At 61.3% G+C, this 17,219-nt stretch overlaps 1 protein-coding gene and 1 long non-coding RNA gene across 5 annotated transcripts; one reads left to right on the forward strand and one right to left on the reverse strand.

Annotated features, from left to right (window-relative positions):
* Positions 1-211: 211 nt before the first annotated feature.
* On the reverse strand, positions 212-16,002 carry DEF8 (differentially expressed in FDCP 8 homolog). Of its 4 annotated transcripts, none has more exons than XM_016128960.2 (12): positions 15,890-16,002; positions 10,437-10,570; positions 9,615-9,712; positions 8,162-8,311; positions 7,173-7,314; positions 5,800-5,964; positions 5,030-5,157; positions 4,793-4,906; positions 3,988-4,068; positions 3,214-3,354; positions 2,979-3,088; positions 212-1,956 (listed from the first exon to the last, which is right to left on the reverse strand). In XM_016128960.2, exons 1-12 carry the CDS (start codon positions 15,901-15,903, stop codon positions 1,854-1,856), a joined length of 1,380 nt encoding a protein of 459 aa, XP_015984446.2. In that variant the 5' UTR covers positions 15,904-16,002; the 3' UTR covers positions 212-1,853. The 4 variants fall into 4 exon arrangements, with proteins under 4 accessions (XP_015984446.2, XP_015984447.2, XP_015984448.2 ...); XM_016128961.2 differs by lacking the exon at positions 15,890-16,002 and adding an exon at positions 14,312-14,364; XM_016128962.2 differs by lacking the exon at positions 15,890-16,002 and adding an exon at positions 14,156-14,266.
* Positions 15,376-16,863, forward strand: LOC118611317. Its single transcript, XR_004954164.1, has 2 exons — positions 15,376-15,692; positions 15,803-16,863. It is a non-coding gene; the product is annotated as an uncharacterized LOC118611317 (long non-coding RNA).
* The last annotated feature ends 356 nt before the right edge of the window (positions 16,864-17,219 follow it).

Raw genomic sequence — 17,219 nt, forward strand, 5'->3', positions numbered from 1 at the left:
CCTCAGAGGAAATGGAGGCTCAGCAACATCAGAGCACTCGGGCCCACCTGGCATGTCTGTGCTCCTCACCCCCCGCCCCCCAAAGACACTTGTCCCCAAACCAATAACACTCTACTCTATCAGATGGGAAAGCTGTGGGCTTTCCCTAAGCCTGCTTGGTTCGCATGTCAACAAATCCTGCCTTGTCCCCAATTCACCACGCACACCAGAGTCCAGAGAACACACATTTAATGAGACAGCGGCTGCAGCTTCCTTACAGCTGGGAGTCCCCTGCTGCTCTTCCGAGGTGCTGGCTGTGCAAACTGCTTCCTCAGTGGGCTCTTGTTAGCAGTGCTGTGGACTCAGAAAGACCACCCATGATTCTGTTCGGAGGCTTCGTCATCCAGAGAGGGTCGGTGCAGGAAAGGTGTGAGGAGAAGTAATTGGGGAGCAAAAACGTAAGGGAGCCAACTCCGTCCAGCAGACGCCAGCGCAGTGACGCTCTTTCTGGACACTGATCGTAACTGGAGCGTGTTGATCACGCAGGGAATTTGGGAATGCCTAGCTCATGTCCCCAGGACAGAAACGTGATGTAGCCCGGCGGGGGCGGAGGGGCAGGGGTGTGGGAGTAGACCGAGGACCTGGTGTTGATACCACAACAGTACTCGCTACTCACTGTCCCACTGAGACGAGAAAGAACACACAGCAAGAGGACCGCCTGAAAAGCCGCTGTGTGACAGTCTCCGCCTGCCCCTTGCGTCGGCCAGCAAGCAGAGCCTGCCCTTCTGCTGCCTCCCAGGCGAAGGTGACGGATACCTCAGTGGCTGTGTTCCCTGGCACCACCCACTGCCTACGTGTGACAACCAAGTACAGCCCAGGGCAGGAAAGAGGGGGAAGCTATGCCCTGAAGTGTCCTGTCCCCATGAACCTTCCCCTCGGCACAGGGTCTCCAACACACAGAGCATTCCAGAAAACGTCACGGCCGGCTGCGGCTCCCTCCCCTAAGAGCTGTGGGTCCCGTCCCACATCCAGGGGCCCCTTTCTCTGCCAGGTTGGGGAAGGGTCTTCCTTCCTGCTGGGAGTTCCCGGTGCCTGACCTCAGGGCCCCTGCGGTGGCCGGTGGTGGCCTCTGAGCTGCCCTCGCCTTCCGCAGGCACTGAAGCAGCAGCACAGGCCTCAGACAGACCTGGTCCCCAAAGAGGCCACTCCAGCCAACCGTGGCCAACCTTCTCGCTTTACCTGGAACCTTTCTCGGCCACACCTGGAAGCAGGACGGCCTCTTTGGGCTGGACTCCCAGTCACCCAGCTCGGAGTAATCAGGTAAGCTGGACCGGGCCCAGGCACAGCGGCGAGTCCGCGCTGGGGACAGCTCCGTGGCCCCCTGCTCGCCACGCGGCACGGACGGGACTGGTGACCCCTGGACTGGTCCTGCCAACCAGGCCCCGCCTCTCCCTAACCTACTCTAGAGACCTCAGGAGGCCTGGCCAGGAATGGCCAGAAGACTCCCTGAGACGAGGCTGGGTGTACGCAGCCGGCACCCTTGGGTCTTGCCGGCGACTCCCCTGAAGCCCTCCACCGTTTCCAGGGTGGCCCCTTGGGGGAGACGAGATGCCCCCTCAACTCCCTTCCCCATGGAGCCCCGCAGTGGGGGAGCGGCACATCCTGGCCCTCACAGCAACACCCCCAGGAAACAGCCAGGCGCAGCCCTGAGGCCCAGCAAGTGCCCGAGGGGGACAGTCCTTGTGGTGCTGCTTGGAGTGGTGGTAAGTCCATGGGCTGCACCCTAGGGGTCTCCAGAGCACAAGAAACACCTTGACTTTCGCATTGACCAGCAGGGTGGTTGTCAGACAGGCCTGGGAGGGGCGCCCGTCGCTCTAGGCGTCCAGGTCCGGACCAGGCTCCTGGAAGAGTGACTGCTTTCGCAAGGTGAGCCGGGCACACTTGGGGCACGTGGTAGAGTTGTCGTAGTAGCAGTCCCTGGGGACGGGAGACACAGTCAGACCCGGGGTGCAGCGGGGCTCTCTGCACGTGACATCCTACCAGTGCGCCTTCACGAGTTTCCTAAGTCGGGTCCCGATACCCTTCTACAGCTGGGGAAACTGAGGCACTGTTTCTTCCAAAGGGCACAAGCAGGGTCTGCACCTAGGGGTACGTGCCAGGCCTGTGCTTGGGCACCCCGCCCGTCACCACCTGACAAGGCCCGTCCTGCTCAGAGCTCTTGGTGACTCAATGCCCCGACCCAGTCTTATCGCCGCCATGCGGTCTGTAGCTAGGGCACTGGAGGGGCCTAGGGTCCCATGGTCTGAACTTCCGAAGGGGATACAGCAGTGTTTGACCTGCCGGACCCCATGCAACCTGCCAGCTCAAGGGAGTTCACAGTTCCCGTGCGAGTTTTTGCTGCAGCCCTGAACCGCGACCCCGGCTCTGCAAGGCTGAGACAACAGCTTTGCTCTGACACACGGTGCGCGGCAGGCAAAAGCCAGTGTGGACAGAAGGGCGTCCAGTGTGAGAAGCTGTGCAGGGCCCAGCAGACGGACACTTATCGTTAGCAGTTATTAGAGAGTTAAAATGTTTTTCTTCCAACCTATGCGTATTATTTTCACGAACATCTAGGAAGCCTTTAGTTCACAGATGCTTAAGCTGTTTGATCCTAAGTACTTAATAAACAAACTGTTAAGCTTTTTTTTAGCTTAGAGTAATTTGAAAAAAAATTCACTGAGACACTAGAAGGAGCAGGAACTGGAACGCTCAGGCGACACGGGCCGCTGCTGAACGTGGGAGGCCGGCACCAGCCCTGGGGAGGGCGGCGGGTGGCCTGGCGCGTCCTGGCCCGGACTGCTGCGCCCCGTCCCCCGCCCACAGGCGCTGGCTCCTGGTGCAACTTCCAATTCAGCCCGCACCCCAGGGCTGCGAGAATCAGGCAGCAGAGGCCGAGCCCCCTCCCCCCACCGCAGCAGGGCAGGCTCCCAGCTGGAGGGAGGGGCCGGGGCCGCACCAACCTGTGGAAGACAGCGGAGCAGTCACTGCACACGGACGTGTGGCTGTCAAAGGGGAAGAGCACGTCACCCTCTCTGCAGAGCTCGCACACAAAACCCTTGGCCTGGCACCGCTGTGGGGGAGGGGAGCAGGTCAGTGCTGCTCCGGGGGGGGGGGGGCGCCGGAGGCCACGCCCGCTGCTCTCCCCACCCTCAGGGCTGGGAGCAGGGAGCCGCCTGGCCTGGACTGGGCGCCCACCTCGCAGTCCAGCTTGATGTGCTTGGCGAAGAGCGTGTGGGTCTCGGTGAGCGAGCAGCCCAGGCGGCCTGTGTGTGCGTCCAGCAGGTCCTGGATGGAGTAGGTCTCGTCGCTCTCCACAAAGTGCTGCCGGTCCTGGAGCTACGGGCCCAGCGAGTGTCCGCACTCACACAGCCTCTCCCGCCACACTGGCCACAGCTTCGCCCCACCTCTGCCTGGCGCTTGCCACTTCCCCAGGGTCCTGACCCCATTTGCCGCCCCGACACCCCTGCCGCTCCCCTGCTGTACCTCGTCCACAGACCCCACCACTCCTGCAGGGCTGCTTGTTCTTCCTGTCCTCCCCACCCACAGGGCACGGCCTGACAGGTTTTGTCCCCCGCTCCCAAGACATGTCTGCCCATCGCAGGCGCTTAGTGAGCATTCCTCCAACGGGTAAGTGGGGGAGCCTTGGAAATGTGTTCTGCGCGGACCCGGGCCAGCCCGCACCTGGCCCACGGCATGGGGAGCCGCGCGCAGGCCGCAGAGGCCACCGCCGCGTCCCTCGGTGCTTCCCACACCGCGTCACCACAGCACACGTTTGAGGGAGGGAGCCCCGTTTGCTTATGCTACACCGAGTGCTGCTGCCACAGGGTGCGGAAGACCCTGTGCCAGAGGCTCGACACACACAAGCCATCGCGCCATCTGGAGGGACCTGGGCGTGAGGTGCCCTCACCCGTCGGGCTGCTCCCGGTGCGCCCTCCCCAGGACCCGCCCGCCCCGGCCAGGCAGCCTGACCTGCAGCAGCAGGCGGGCCTCCATGGCCTCCTTGCAGGTGATGAAGTACGGCTTCATGAGCAGGATGTCCTGGCGCAGCTTCTGTGGACGGGAGGGGCAGTGGCTGCCAGGCCGGGGCCCCACCGGCCACTTCCCGGGGGGCCGCGGGTCTGGCCCGGGGCTGGCTCTGTCCGAAGCGTCTCGCCTTACGCTCCAGGTCAATACCTTCACAGCCCCAGGATGAGCCCCAGAGCTGAGGGCTCCAGCACAGCTCAAGTTCCAACCACAGCTGCCAGGCCAGGCAGGACCCCAAGGCCCCCTAGTCCTCAGTCGCCCTACCCCACACGAGGGTGGGAGCAGCTCCCACCCACCGCCCCAGTGGCAACAGGCTCCGCATCAGCTCCCTCCCCTTTAAATGAGGCCCAGACCCTGTCCCCACCCCACCAGAGCCACCCTGCCCTCCTGCAGACAGGCCACCCCCACCCGTAGGTCCTGGGCGCCGCGCATGGCTGGGCTGGACGAGGTCGCCTAAGTGTAGACTATTCACAGGAATTCGAAAAAAAAACAACGTAATGTCTCAAAAATGTATACTGATTGTGTTGGGTATATCGGTTTAAATAAGATATATTATTAAAAATGTTACCTACTTTTTACTTTTTCAAGTAAAAAGTATGTGGCTACTCAAAAATGTCAAAACGCTTTTGGGTCCAGCATCACACTGCGAGCGGACATGGCTTTACTGTCTCTACTCGGGAGGAGAGCTGGGGCCCACGCTCACGCCCACGCCCACGCCCGGACCCCAGCGGCGCCCTCGCCGCGGCCTCACCCGGATCTCCACCAGCTCCTCCACGTAGTTGAACAGCAGAGGGTTGACCTCCCGGAGCCTGAGCACCGGCCGAGACACCATCAGCGCCAGGTAGCGCATGCTGCAGCGGGACACCTGCGGGGGCGAGGTGGCGCAACTGCAGCAGGGTCCCGGCCCAGCCCCCGCCTGCGGGGGGTCCCGCCCCGCCCCGCCCCCTCCCCTCCTGGCCCCCCCTCCCCCCACGCCCTTCGGCCGCACCTTGCGGGGCTCGAAGTCCCAGTTGTGCACCACGCGCGCGGGGATCACGGCCAGGTCGTTCCAGTGGCAGTGGCTGCAGTAGTACTGGCCTGTGTAGTCGCACTGCCGGGCCTCGCTGGGCACGCCCCCTGCGGGGGGGGGGGCGGTCGTTATGAAGTCGGGGCCGCCTTCAAGGCCCTGGCCCCTCACGCACATGCACGCACACGGTCCCGTCTCCCAGCTGTGCCCACGGAACACGGGAGCAAGAGCAAGTGGCCGGGTCGCGCCCCGCAGACCGGCCTCAGCCTCTTCTCAGCCAGGCCCGATGGCTCAGGCGGGTCAGGGCGCCTCACTGCCCCGCTTTCCATCCGTACGACGGGACAATAACAAGCCTGCCTTCCCGAGACTACTGGGGGGGCCCCGCGAATTAACCCCAGTAAATAAGAAGGCCTGCCATGTGGCGCACGTGTGAACACCGTGTGGTTTCCCCAGTCCCCATCTAGGGCGCCCTGCCGGCCGCACACGGGGGGGGGGGGGGGGGGGCGGGGGGGGGGGTGCTGAGCACAGGCCCAGCCCCGTGGAGCTCCTAGGTGACCGAGGCTAAACCAGTCGGCCTGAGTGCAACGTGACAAGGTGCTGTAACCGCCCCTTGTGGCTTCCCAAGGAGAGAGAGACGTTCTGAGCAGCCATGCGGGCCTTGGCAACCTGGCTCTTCCCGTCTTCTCCCCCAGGTGTTGGCGGCCCCCCTGCCCAGAGCAGCCTCCCGCAGCCCGGGCCCTTCCCGCACTCACGCAGAGAGATAGGCGCCCTGCACTCGGCGCAGCGGTAGCCCTGGCTGTCCAGCCCCGCCTCCGGGCAGATGTTGAGCTCGTACTCGGCTTGGTGGCTGACTTTGGAGCGCACGCAGGGCTTGGAGATGAGGTTCAAGCACTTGCTGTGACAGCGGTAAGAACACCCTGGGGTGGAGACCAGCAACTGCCTTTTAGAAGGGGGGGGGGGCATCCTCACCCCAGGCTGACCTTCAGCTGCCGGGACCCCCGGGGGCTCTTCCCCAGTGCACAGACCACTCCGAGAGCATCTCACTGCAGAGCCCTGGGCCCCTACCCCTGAGCCCTGCCCAGGTGTATGTGCAGATCTTGCCCTGAACTCCCGATTCACACTCCTGGGGCCAACCTGCCACTCCCACCTGGACGCCTACATGGCTTCACCCCCAAGCCCGAATGGGATTTTGGCTCTCCCTTACCAAACCCACCCCAGACACAGCCTTTCCATCTCAGACTTCGGCAACTCCATCTCCCCCTCCGCCGCCCCCCCCTCCGCTGGCACTAAAAATTGTGACGTCATCCCAACGCCTCTCTTGCTCCCGGTTTCCAGCCCTTCAGATAGTTCTTCGGCTGGTGGCCTTCTCGTTCCCCCCGATCAGGGCACTGTCACCCCCGCCCGCTCCCGCCTTCGCAGCCTCCGGCCGACGCTCAGCTCAGCAGCCAGCGACCGCGGGCACCTGTGTGTGCAGCACACGCGAGGCCGCCGGCCCCGCGTCCCCCGCCGTGCCCCAGCCCCGCTGCTCTCTGCCCCTCGCCGATGTCGCCGCACACCACAGGGAGCCGCCTCCCCGCGCGCACACCGGGCCTGCTTCCTGGCCTCCACGGTTTCGCTTCAACATCACACGATGCCGTCTCATCCCGCCCCCCTCCCGGACCGTGCTACCCCCTTTCCTTGTTTTTCCTCGCTGGACTGTACCGTCGAACGCTCTGCCTCGTTTACTGATTGGTTCCCCCTCCAGAACAGCACCACCCGATGGGACCCTGCGCCTGCGGAAGGGTTCCCTGTACACTGCCCTCCTGTGGTGCGGAGTGAGCCAACAGCTCAGCTGAGAAAGCTGAGAAAGGAACACTCCTTTTAATCCATGCAAATTTGTTTGAATAGCCACGTGTGGCTAGTGGCCGCGGCTGTGCTGGACGCACAGATGTGGGTGTGCCCCAGTGAAGGCGGGTGGGTCTTTCATCCCTGTGCATCCACAGCACGTCCTGGGCCCCGGGAGTACCGAGGATACTCTACGGAATTCACCTGCACACAGCCCAAAACAGGAGCACACCTGCCAGGTCTCTACCCCGCCCGGGACCCAACTGTCCGCCCAGATGAGCTGGTCTGGGTCTCGGCCCACCTGTGCAGGTGTACCAGGTCTGAATGAGCCCCCAGATGATGGCATTGCATTTGTCACAGGTCTGCTTGACACTCTTGCTCTTCTCCTTGTAGAAGCGGTGCTCGAGGAGGACTCGGATGTGGGGCTCATCTTCATTGGGATCCTGGAGAAAGGCCCAAGAAGGGGTCATGGGGGAGCCGGGCTTCACATGGGCCCCTGAACTTTTGTCTCCCAGGCACCACTGGTGGCAAAGGTTGTGAGTGTCTCTCAAGGTCACAGCCCCTCTTCCCAGGCGTGGAGCACCCAGACTGCAAACGGCCCACCCTGCACCCTCGCACCCAGGTGCTGCTCTGTTAGAGCCATGGGCACGTGAGCAGGACTGACATGCCCTGCGCAGCTCCTCCTACCCATTTCCTCCTGGCTGAGCACAGACCCAGATGTGGGTGGGCTGCCAGGGGCTGGCAACCCCTTGACCCTGGGGCCCCAACCCCTTGGACCCCAGACCACCTACACCTGTAGCTTTTCTACGTAAGTAAAATTGCACTTCTAGTTCCTGTTAGCTACTGTATTTTGGAGTGTCTTTGTTACCACAGACTTATCTCTATCCTAACGAGGATTTCACTTTCTAAATTCCTAGGGACTCTGGAGCCAGTGCAGGCGCAGGGTGGCAGCCAAGCCAGAGTGCACAGACTCGAGGATCGCATCATGGACACCTGTGGTTTCTGGTCTCCAGGATCCGTTACCTCTACGGTTATCACCTTCAGGACTGCCCCGCCCCCCAGTCGTGTGGTTCAAGGTGAGACTTACCTACATGTGCCAGTGGGGGGCGCGTGACCCAGGACTGGCCAGTCAGTCGCCAGGACTGCTCGGGGGGTGGGCATGTGACCCAGGACTGGCTGATTAAGATCAGACTGATTCCCGTTGCACGGGAAATGAAAGAGCGCCCGTGTCCCTGTCCCGTGTCCCTGTCCCGGCCCTTGCGGTCGTCTTCTGGCCCAGGAGCTGCCCACCTTCAGCTCCTGGAGCTTCAGCCGGAGGTGGATGAGCCTCACAACGGCATCCTTCTGCCTCTCCGAGTGCTCAGGCAGCTCCAAGATCACCTGCTTGCACTCCTCGATGGCCTGCCGCAGCTGCTGGATGTCAGAGGCCAGGAACAGACCCTGGGCAGGCGGGGGCGGTGGGGGGGCATGTGTCAGATCCCGCCCCGCCGCCCACCCAGCCAGGCCAGGCACATCCTCACGGACGGTGAGGCACAGAGCGGGCCTCCTGCTCCCCACTTGTGCAGAACAGGTCAAGCACCTGCTCGAGGCCCAGAAAGGTCAGCAGCACGGGCAGGAACCTCCCCACACTGCCTGCCCCCGGCGGGACCTGAAGACCTAATTCAGGATGTTTTTCAAAACACAACTTCCTTTTTAAAAACAACATCATCGTTTTTCTAGCTATACTACTTCGCTTTCTTCTACAAGCCGCCTCTTGGATAAAAGCTGGGGAAATGCTGCTCGCCCATCACGAGGCAGAGGAAGTGGCCTCCAGATCAATCACCAAGCCACAGACACCCCGGGCAACCCCTCACCGACAGCCACAGCACCCCAGTGACCCAGGGTTGGGGCCCAACACAGTCCCCGGACTCAGGACGTTGCTGCCACAGGGGAGGGAAGGCAGGCTCAGGCCTACGAGCTGGGGATCTGGGGCTGACTGTGCCCCGGAAGGGGTGTCGCTGCCCTCAGGGGCTATCTTGGGGTCCAGAAGACCAGGCACAAGGAGGTGAAACCCCTCCTTTTAGGGCTCACTGTGAAGCTCATAGGAGGGCATCAAAAATTTCACAGTAACGATACAAACAGACAAACGAAATACTTTTCTGTGCCGGCAAAGCCTACAGGCCACGTACAAAGTGAAAGCAAATTAGAACTTGGGGCTTTTGGGTGAATCTTTTTTGACTTAAGTTAAATTTTAATGTTACTATAATGTTTCTCTCAAATGAAACATGGAGGCAGTCTGAATAAAACTAAAAGGTTTTCAAACTTTTTGTTTAAAATCGTTGAAGCCCTTGTACATATATATATTTTTCCAAATAAGGTTTCCACAGAACGAAGTGTAGAACACGTGAGTGTGGCCCCCGCGGAGCCGAATGTGGTAGGGGGCGGGCCGGGCTCCCCACAGCGGGTCTGCCAGACTCCCCAGGTCCCCAGAGAAGTCGGCCCTCCCGTCTGCCCTACAAGAACCTGGAGTGTAGGGGACAGGAGCAGCCCTACGTGAGAACGGTGGCCTCGGGCCCCCAAACGCCAGGTCCGGCCTGTCTCCAAGCTGGGGTCAGATGTCACATGGGCCTCAGATTTGAAGCCCAGGAACCCTGGCCGAGATAGGCATGGCCCCAGTGCACAAGGGTGGGGTGATGAGGAAATGGGTGGGTCCTCACACCTTGGGTCTCCCCTAGTCTCACCCCAGACCCTGAACCTTACTTACCACGGGTCGGGAGAAGTGGTCCTCAGACAGACCGAGATCCATCACACGCTCGGTACAGCGGAACTCCGGCTCCACAGGGGGCAGCTCCGGCAGGACCTCTGGAGCGAGGTGCAGCGGGGGAATGCAGGGGTGTGGGGGTGCAGGGGTAGGGGTGAGGGTGCAGGTGTAGGGGTGAGGGCAACAGAGAAAAGTCAGTCTGCCTTTCCCCACGAGGGGGCTAGGGTGGCCAGGGCTGGGCACTCAGGGATTCGGGGAGCCCACCAGAGGTGCCAAGAGAGGCCTGGCCTTGCTCTGGCACCTGCTGTTTGCACAGGATCTGTACCTCGTGCAGGTAACAAAGAGCCATTGAAAGAAGTCACAGAAGATGCCCAAGGTGCTAATAAAGGTCCATAAGGCTGTATTCCTAAAAACCCCGACTGGATCCCAGAAAGGCTGCGGGAGGGGGTACCCCATACAGTCCCTGAGCCCCCATGTGGGCTCCAGGTCACTGCTGCACACGCACCCCATCAACTCCACCTGCAGTTCTGGGCGCTGCCACCCTGACAGGCACCCTGTCCCCCAGCTCTCGGCACTGAGTTCACTCCCCCAGTGTTCCGTGAGGCGGCGCCCGCTGTGGGCCGGGCCTGGGCCACAGCATTAACAAGACAATCACAAATCCCTGCCCTCAGGAGTGTCCCTTCTCACAAGGAGGCAGAAAGGAGTAAAGGACAGAACAGGTGTGTGGTGGAGAACGGAGCGGCCAGCACGGTGCCCACCCTGGGAAGCCCAGGAAGAGCGGGCGGGGGCAGGACACCCAGGGGACATGGCTCCTGGGACACCCACCTTCAGGAGCCAGGTCGGGGGCCTCCTCGCCGGCCCCCTGAGCATGCTGCCTGGGTCCCGGCTGCTTGTTGAAGGGGTTGAGGTGGGCCTGCCGGAACCGGGCCAGCTTCTCCTCACATTCCATAGCACCCCACCTGCGGGCGGGGACGAGGCGGAGGTGAGCGTCCAGCCCCCACGCTCGGGCGCCTGTCTCCTCCGCGTTTCTGGGCTTTCAGAGCAGATGCCTCTTCCACTGCCCAGGGGAGTCTGGGGGAAGGCCCCCACTCCACGGCGTCCATCCCCTTCGGCCCCCCTTTCCAGCCCCCGCCCCGCGACAGGCGGCATGCTCCCACCGTGCAGGGGGGATGGGCGGGGCCAGGAGAAGGGCCTGACTTCCCCACGGTCCCCAGCCAGGCAGTCTGGATCCCGGGCCCCCCGGCTCCCGGACTCTGGGCTATGGTCCAGCTACGGCCTCACTGCCCACTAGAAGAAAAGGCTCAACAGACCCCATGACGCATGCCTTCCTCACTCCGGGCCCCTGAACCAAGTCACCCCTTTCCTGTCAGAACACCCCAAAACGACAGTGCCTGAACATACCAGTCGGCGACGGCCATCGGGGCACGAGGCTGGGCACAGCGCCCAGGTGCAGCGCCCAGGCCTTCCCCGCTGCCCGCAGTGTGGCCTTGGGCAGAGCCCGTCTCTCCAGTGCCCCACGGGGCCCCCATTGCTGCCTGCGCCGCAGCGGCCTGGGTTCCCACCAGCGCCCTACGTGGCCTGAGTCAAGGGGTGGCCTCACACCTTGGGTCTGAGACAACAAGCAGACATGTTTCCTTCACCACCTGGCACTGTGTCCCCTCCCTGGAGCTCAGCACACTGGGCGCACAGGGCTGGTGGCTCCTGGCAGAAGGAGGGCTTTGGCTGGGGTGGGAGTGTCCACCCCAGGCCCCCACCCAAGTGACTGGGCTGAGCGCCTTAGCCTCTCCCTCTAGGGAGAGACAGAGCCACAGGAAGTCAGAGAGGTTTTTATAAAGCTTTGTAGTAACTGCCTGGCTGTCAGGTATGCTTTCCATACACCTGTTTACAGGCTGAAATAATTCATTATAAAAGACAATCCTATGTCTACTATCTGCTCCTTCCAAATAAGAACAAAGCCCAGAGGGGACAGCCCTGCTGGGCGCCCCCGCCACCCCTGCCCAGTGCCAGCTGTCCTGCACCCGGGCCAGGAACTCCCATGGCACCCGCAGGACGTGTCCTGCCTGTTTGGCCTCTGCGATGGGCACGCAGGGGAGAGTCTCAGGCTGGCAGAACGTAGCAGCCACTGCCTGCCTGCCCCAGGTCAAGCCCGGAAGTCACAGGTGCCATGGGCTCAAGCTCCATCTTATTACCTGATGGCTTTGGGCAGCTCATGCTGAGGCCCAGTACCCCACCACCACCCTCCACGGCAGGTGCCACAGTGTCCTAGGAAGCACCCAGAGTGCAGGAGAGACCCAGCCGTCCAGGATTCACTTGCCCCTTTTTCCTGGGTGGTGACAAAGATTCTTTGCTCGGCCAGACTTGACTCAGGCTCCCGAACCTTCTCCTAGGCCCGTCTGGGCTCCTCCTGGTAAATCCAGCTTTAGCAAAAATTCTGCCAAGTCAGTTTGGCAGGAGTCCCTCACCCCGATACCTGGTCGCTCTCTTATCTGATTGGGCACCTCATTCCTGCCATCCACCCCAGACAGCGGCTCTGCCCAGCATGCCTTCAGCAAAGACCCTATTAGGTCAGTTCAGCCAGAATCCCCCACACCCTTAGCAATGGTTCTGAGTAAAGTCTGTTTCTACTGTTGTAACAACTGTCCAGGTCTGGTTTTTCTTTGACAGTGGGGTACCCTGATTTTCAGCTTATGTAATTTCCCAGCTTCCTTGCAGCTAGATGTGGTCATGTGACTATGTTCTGACCAGTAAGATGTAAACAGAAAGATCCCATGAGACTTCTGGGAATTGTTCTTAAAAGGAGGGACTGCCCCTCTTCAGCCCTTTCTGCCTCTCGCTGGTTGGGATGCAGATGTGATGGGTGGAGCTGAAGCAGTCACCTTGGTTTGTGACGTAGAGCCCTGAGCTGCTTACCCCCAGCTTCATTCAAAAAGGAAAGAAGTAAACTTCTGTTTAAACTACTGTTATTGGGCGAGAGATTTCTGTCTCTTAAAATCAAAACAGATCCCGACTGATCACGCCCACAACCCTCTGGTAATCACGTGGACCCGCCCCGCATGGGCCCCAGCTCTGTGAGCTCCCGGCTGTGTGACCTGGGCCGATGCCTGGCCCTTCCTTTGCTTTCGTTTTCTCATATTTCAAAGATTAAATGTTAGGATTAAATTAGGCAACAACACTTCTGAGCACCCTGGCCAGCACATGGCGAGCATCCAGTAAATACCGGGCATGACACGTTATCGTCACTGTCACTAGTATTGCCGAGAAGCAGGCAGCCTCGATTTAGACTCTGGCCTTCACAATGATGAGCTACACGTCCCCATTTTCCTGCCCCTCAGTTAGGGAGAATGCCTACCTCCCAGGGTGGGCAAAAGGCCTACGTGCTTGTATATGGCAGTGAAGCCCATAGCTCAGAGCTGCTACTGAGCAAACTGTCACTGTCCTCATGTGAGGAGCAGCCCCCCCAGGGGTCTCTAAAACATGGCAGAGGAGCCCAAAAGCAGGAGCCCCCCAGCTCTCCCCAGCAGTTCTCCTCTGGGCTGCACACTCCCAGGAAAAAGCATCTTCTGTTCACCTCCTCATGGGCAGTGCCAGCCCCAGGCCCGGCACAGGGGCCCTGGATGACCCAATGAGTGGGACCGCTGGACTTCTCTCAGCCTCAGTTTCCCTCCTGCCAAGTTCGGGAATCGTATTTCCCTCAGGGCAGACAGGATGCTCCCACACATGGGTTTAGGGGGTGCAGTGCACCAGGGGCACCCAGAACTCAGGCTTGGCCTCACAGGGGAACGGTCAGGAATAGAGAAAACCCACTGCTGCCCGCTCTGCCCTGCTCCTGAGACTGCCCCGACCAACTCGGCAACCAAAAGGAGCCTGGGAATGAGGGCCGGGGACTGCCCAGGAGCTGAGGGCCTCGGGGCTGAAGCTCAGGGGCGCTCGCCACCACCAAACATGTCCTGCCAGGGCCTGGGCCCCGGCACCACCGGAAGCCCCCAGAATTCTCCCTGGAGCGGGCAGCAGGGAACACACACCCTCTCTGCTCACCCCTGGAAGGAGGCCTGCTGGGATCTGGCAGGGGCGGACCTACTGCCCCTCTGAGGATCGTTTGCCACTGAAGCCTGGCAGAGTGGCCGCTAGCTTCAGGGACCCAGCCAACCCTAAACATACCTGCCTCACCTTCGCCCACAATAGCGGGCATGTACCCTGGGGGCCCTCACTAACCAGCCCACATGGGGGCAGGCCTCCTCCGCCACCCTGCCCATTTCATAGGTGAGGAAACTGGGGCTCAGAACAGCCCAGCATCGGTGGAGAAGGGCACAGCCATGGGACCCCAAAGTCCACAGACAGAACGCGTTGATCGTAGGAAGAGGTGACAGTGTCACCTGGGGAGGCCGTTCCCTGTCTGGGGTGCTAAGCCCTGCCCGAGTGAGGTGGGGGGCAGCTGAGGCCACCAACGCGTCTTCGCTGGGATGAGAACCGGAAGGCGGACGTCCAGACCCCGCGGGTCTGAACCCTCCCAGGTCGCGAGCGGGTGCCTTGGGCAGGTCCCTCACCGCCTGTGCCCTCGGTGTCGCTCCGGGAAAGAAAGCTCCCGGAGCTCCGGGTCGCCGAAGGCCGAGTGGGCACGGAGGGCCCAGAGCCCGGTTCTCTCCACCCGCAGCACCCCCGCCCCTCACTGACCCGCCTGGGCGCCCCCCTCCTCCGCTCACCTGACCGCCGCCGCCCCGGCTACATTGTAACCCGCCCCGCCGCCCTCGCAACATTGTATCCGGCCCCGCCGCCCGCTGCTGCCACCTGCGGCCCGGAGGCTCATGACACGCCGCCCGCAGTCTGCGCGCCCCGCAGCCTCCACGTCCCGCTCTGGGAAATGGGTGACGCTTGGTGTAGCCTGCTCGGGATGGTGTGGGAAGGGGCTGCGTTTCCTAGATATTCCGCAATTACAAAAGCCGGGGTTTAAACTGAATTCACACTTTTTAAAATGGTGGTATTTAATATTTTTATAAACCCCAGTGGTTGAGGGAAAAAAAGGAAGAGAGAACCTGCTCGCGAGGCAGCCACGCTCGCTCACGCACGTGCACCTGCACGGGCCTGCGCGGCGTTCGCGGCTGGGGAGGGAGGAGGGCGCTGCATCCTGCCGCACCTCACAGAGCGGGAGGCGGGCCGGCGGGCTGGGGGCTGCTGGGGGAGGGTGCGGGGTGGGGCAGAAGCCTGTGCTTGAGGCTCCTCCTGCTCCTCCCACGCCCTGTTTTGCTCCTCTCCGTGACCCTCATCGCTGGCTTATGCACTTTCACTTTACTCATCGTCTGTCTCCACCCCCACCCGTCCCCACCGGGACCGGAGGGCTGCAGGCCAGGGTTTTGTTTGCTTTCCTCACTGCGGGCGCTGAGCTATACGACTGAGGGAGGGAAGGGAGCCCGGGCGACGCTGGCCCTGAGAGGAAGGGGGTCCCAGCGGGCGGGTGGCCCTCTGCACCAAGGTGTGTTAGCAGCAGTCGCTGAGCTGACTCTGCTGCCCCAGGCCTCAGTCGAGGCTGTGACACAGAGAGCCAGCAGAAAATTAGCGAGGGTGCAAATTAACAGCAGACGTAACGAGCACTAAGACGGAAACAAACGGGGCGGCAAGGTAGAAACAAGGTCAGGGGAGGAGGACGCTGAGCTCGAGACCCCAAGGGTGAGAGGGAAGGACCGCAGCAGAGCTGGGGAGAAGCCCCGGGAAGGGGAACCTCGGTGCGGAGGCCCAGGGAACCGAGAGTCGGGCCCCCCCCTCCCCCCCCCGCAAACAGCCAGCATGGTGGTGTGGGGCAGCCTGGCGGCAGGGGAAGTGGGAGGAGAGGGACTCGTATGAGCACTTGGCTTAGATTTGCGGTGAGATGGGAGCCACTGGAAGTCCCTGCTTTCTTAACAGCTTCAACGAAGCATGGCGGACACTCAGCAGACGTCACGTGCTTTGGTGTGCGTCCGGCAAGCGCGGGCTCGTGCACGCGCCCCAGGCTGAGCCCGTGATCGTGATCGGGCCGTCAGCCTACCCGCCGTCCTCGGACAGCTCCTCGCGCCCTTTGGCAATCCCTCCCTGCCCCACCTCTATCCCCAGGTGACTGCCGATAGCTGCTTTCTGCCACTATGTGGCATTTTCTAGAATTTTTTAGAGGTGTACGTCCTCTTATTTTGTGCTCTTTATTCCCACTGGCTCCTCTCCCTCAGCTTAATTATCCTGAGACCTGTTCGTGTGCTGGATGTCAGTCGTTTAACCCACGGTGTGGAGGGGCCACAGGAAGCCGATCCACTCACCCGCTGATGAACATCTGGGCTGTTTTCAGTGTTCGCCTCAGTGTGCTTGGATGGAGAGTGGGTTCAAATCTTGACACTTCTAAATATGCTGTCGGGAGCAATAAAGGAAGGGCCCCGCCTAGGCTGAGCACGTGCCACAGCCCCCGTGGGCAGAGCCTGTCACAAGTGCTTTTGTGGGTTGGCACCAAGGGTGCTGCTCTCTTGGTCCTCTAGGGGTGCTACAGCGACGCACCGCAGACTGGGTGACGCAAGTGACAGGAATTTGTCCCACAGAGTTCTGGCGTCTGGGGTCTGAGCTCCAGATGCCGGCATGGGCCAGGGCGGGCGGGGCCTCTGCTGGGCTTCAGGCGGCCGTTTCCACTCATGTCCTCACATAGTGGTGGAAAGTGCTCTCTGAGGGGCCCATGCTTGTGACTGCACCACCTCCCGAAGGCCTCGCCTCCTCGTGCCATCGCATCAGGGTTCGACGTGCGAGTCGGGAGGCACACACAACGTGCAGTTTGTGAAACTCTCAGACTGTGAGGAACGACGTTTGCGGCCACACTGGTGGCGACGGGTGTCTGGCTCCTGCCTGGAGTGTCGGAGTCATGTGGTCACCTAACCCAGAGAAGGTGTGAGCTCCAGGTGGGGGGTTTCCACACCAATGCCCCACAGCTGCCTCAAGTCTGCAGCGCGCCCAGGAACTGGGCATCACATACTGCTCACGGGGACTCAACTTCACTTCGGTTTTGCCCGGCGCACTTGTCCTCGGAACCCCACGTGCCCCTGGCCCATCCTGCTGGGGAAGACCACATCCCACCCTGCTCCACACTCCGGAGAAGCAGCTGCATGTGGTGCTCTTACAAGGCTGGGCTTTATCAGTACCTGCGTGTGTGTGTGCTCATTTGTAATTATCTAAGCAAGTAGTTTTCAAAGAATCTTAAGAGCAAACATCTTTTCTTTCAAATAAATCGATGTGGAATTCCAACTCCTAACACACAAGCAGAGACTCATTCTTTGCAGCTGGAAAGCGCCCTAGAGAGGGGAGGTGAGCTGGTCACGTGGAGGGGGCAGACTCCAGGGTCCTCTCCTTTCTCAGGCTGCCGCTCTCCCCAGGGGTGGTAAGAATGGTGTCTATTCGGCCGCCATTCTCCTCCATTCAAACATGGCTCTGCCACTGGCAGTCTGTCTTCATGCCTCAGTTTCTTCCTCTGCAAGCATCTGCCTCACAGGGTTAGGGAGGGAGTGACAGGTTCAAGACCGCCTGGCTCCCCAGGGTAGGTCCAGCTGTGGCCCTCCCGGGGACCCCAGTGTAGAGTTATTGGGTTTAGCAACTAAGGAATGATTGCAT

Source organism: Rousettus aegyptiacus, unplaced genomic scaffold (assembly GCF_014176215.1).
Source record: "Rousettus aegyptiacus isolate mRouAeg1 unplaced genomic scaffold, mRouAeg1.p scaffold_m13_p_14, whole genome shotgun sequence".
NCBI classification, from domain to species: domain Eukaryota; kingdom Metazoa; phylum Chordata; class Mammalia; order Chiroptera; family Pteropodidae; genus Rousettus; species Rousettus aegyptiacus.

Excerpts from the sequence above, each read along its gene's own strand:
- DEF8 (XM_016128958.2), bottom strand. Across the intron at positions 8,312-9,614 it reads ACCACTTCTCCCGACCCGTG|GGTCTGTTCCTGGCCTCTGA; the intron begins GTAAGTAAGGTT and ends CCGCCTGCCCAG. Across the intron at positions 5,965-7,172 it reads GACCTGGTACACCTGCACAG|GGTGTTCTTACCGCTGTCAC; the intron begins GTGGGCCGAGAC and ends TCTCCACCCCAG.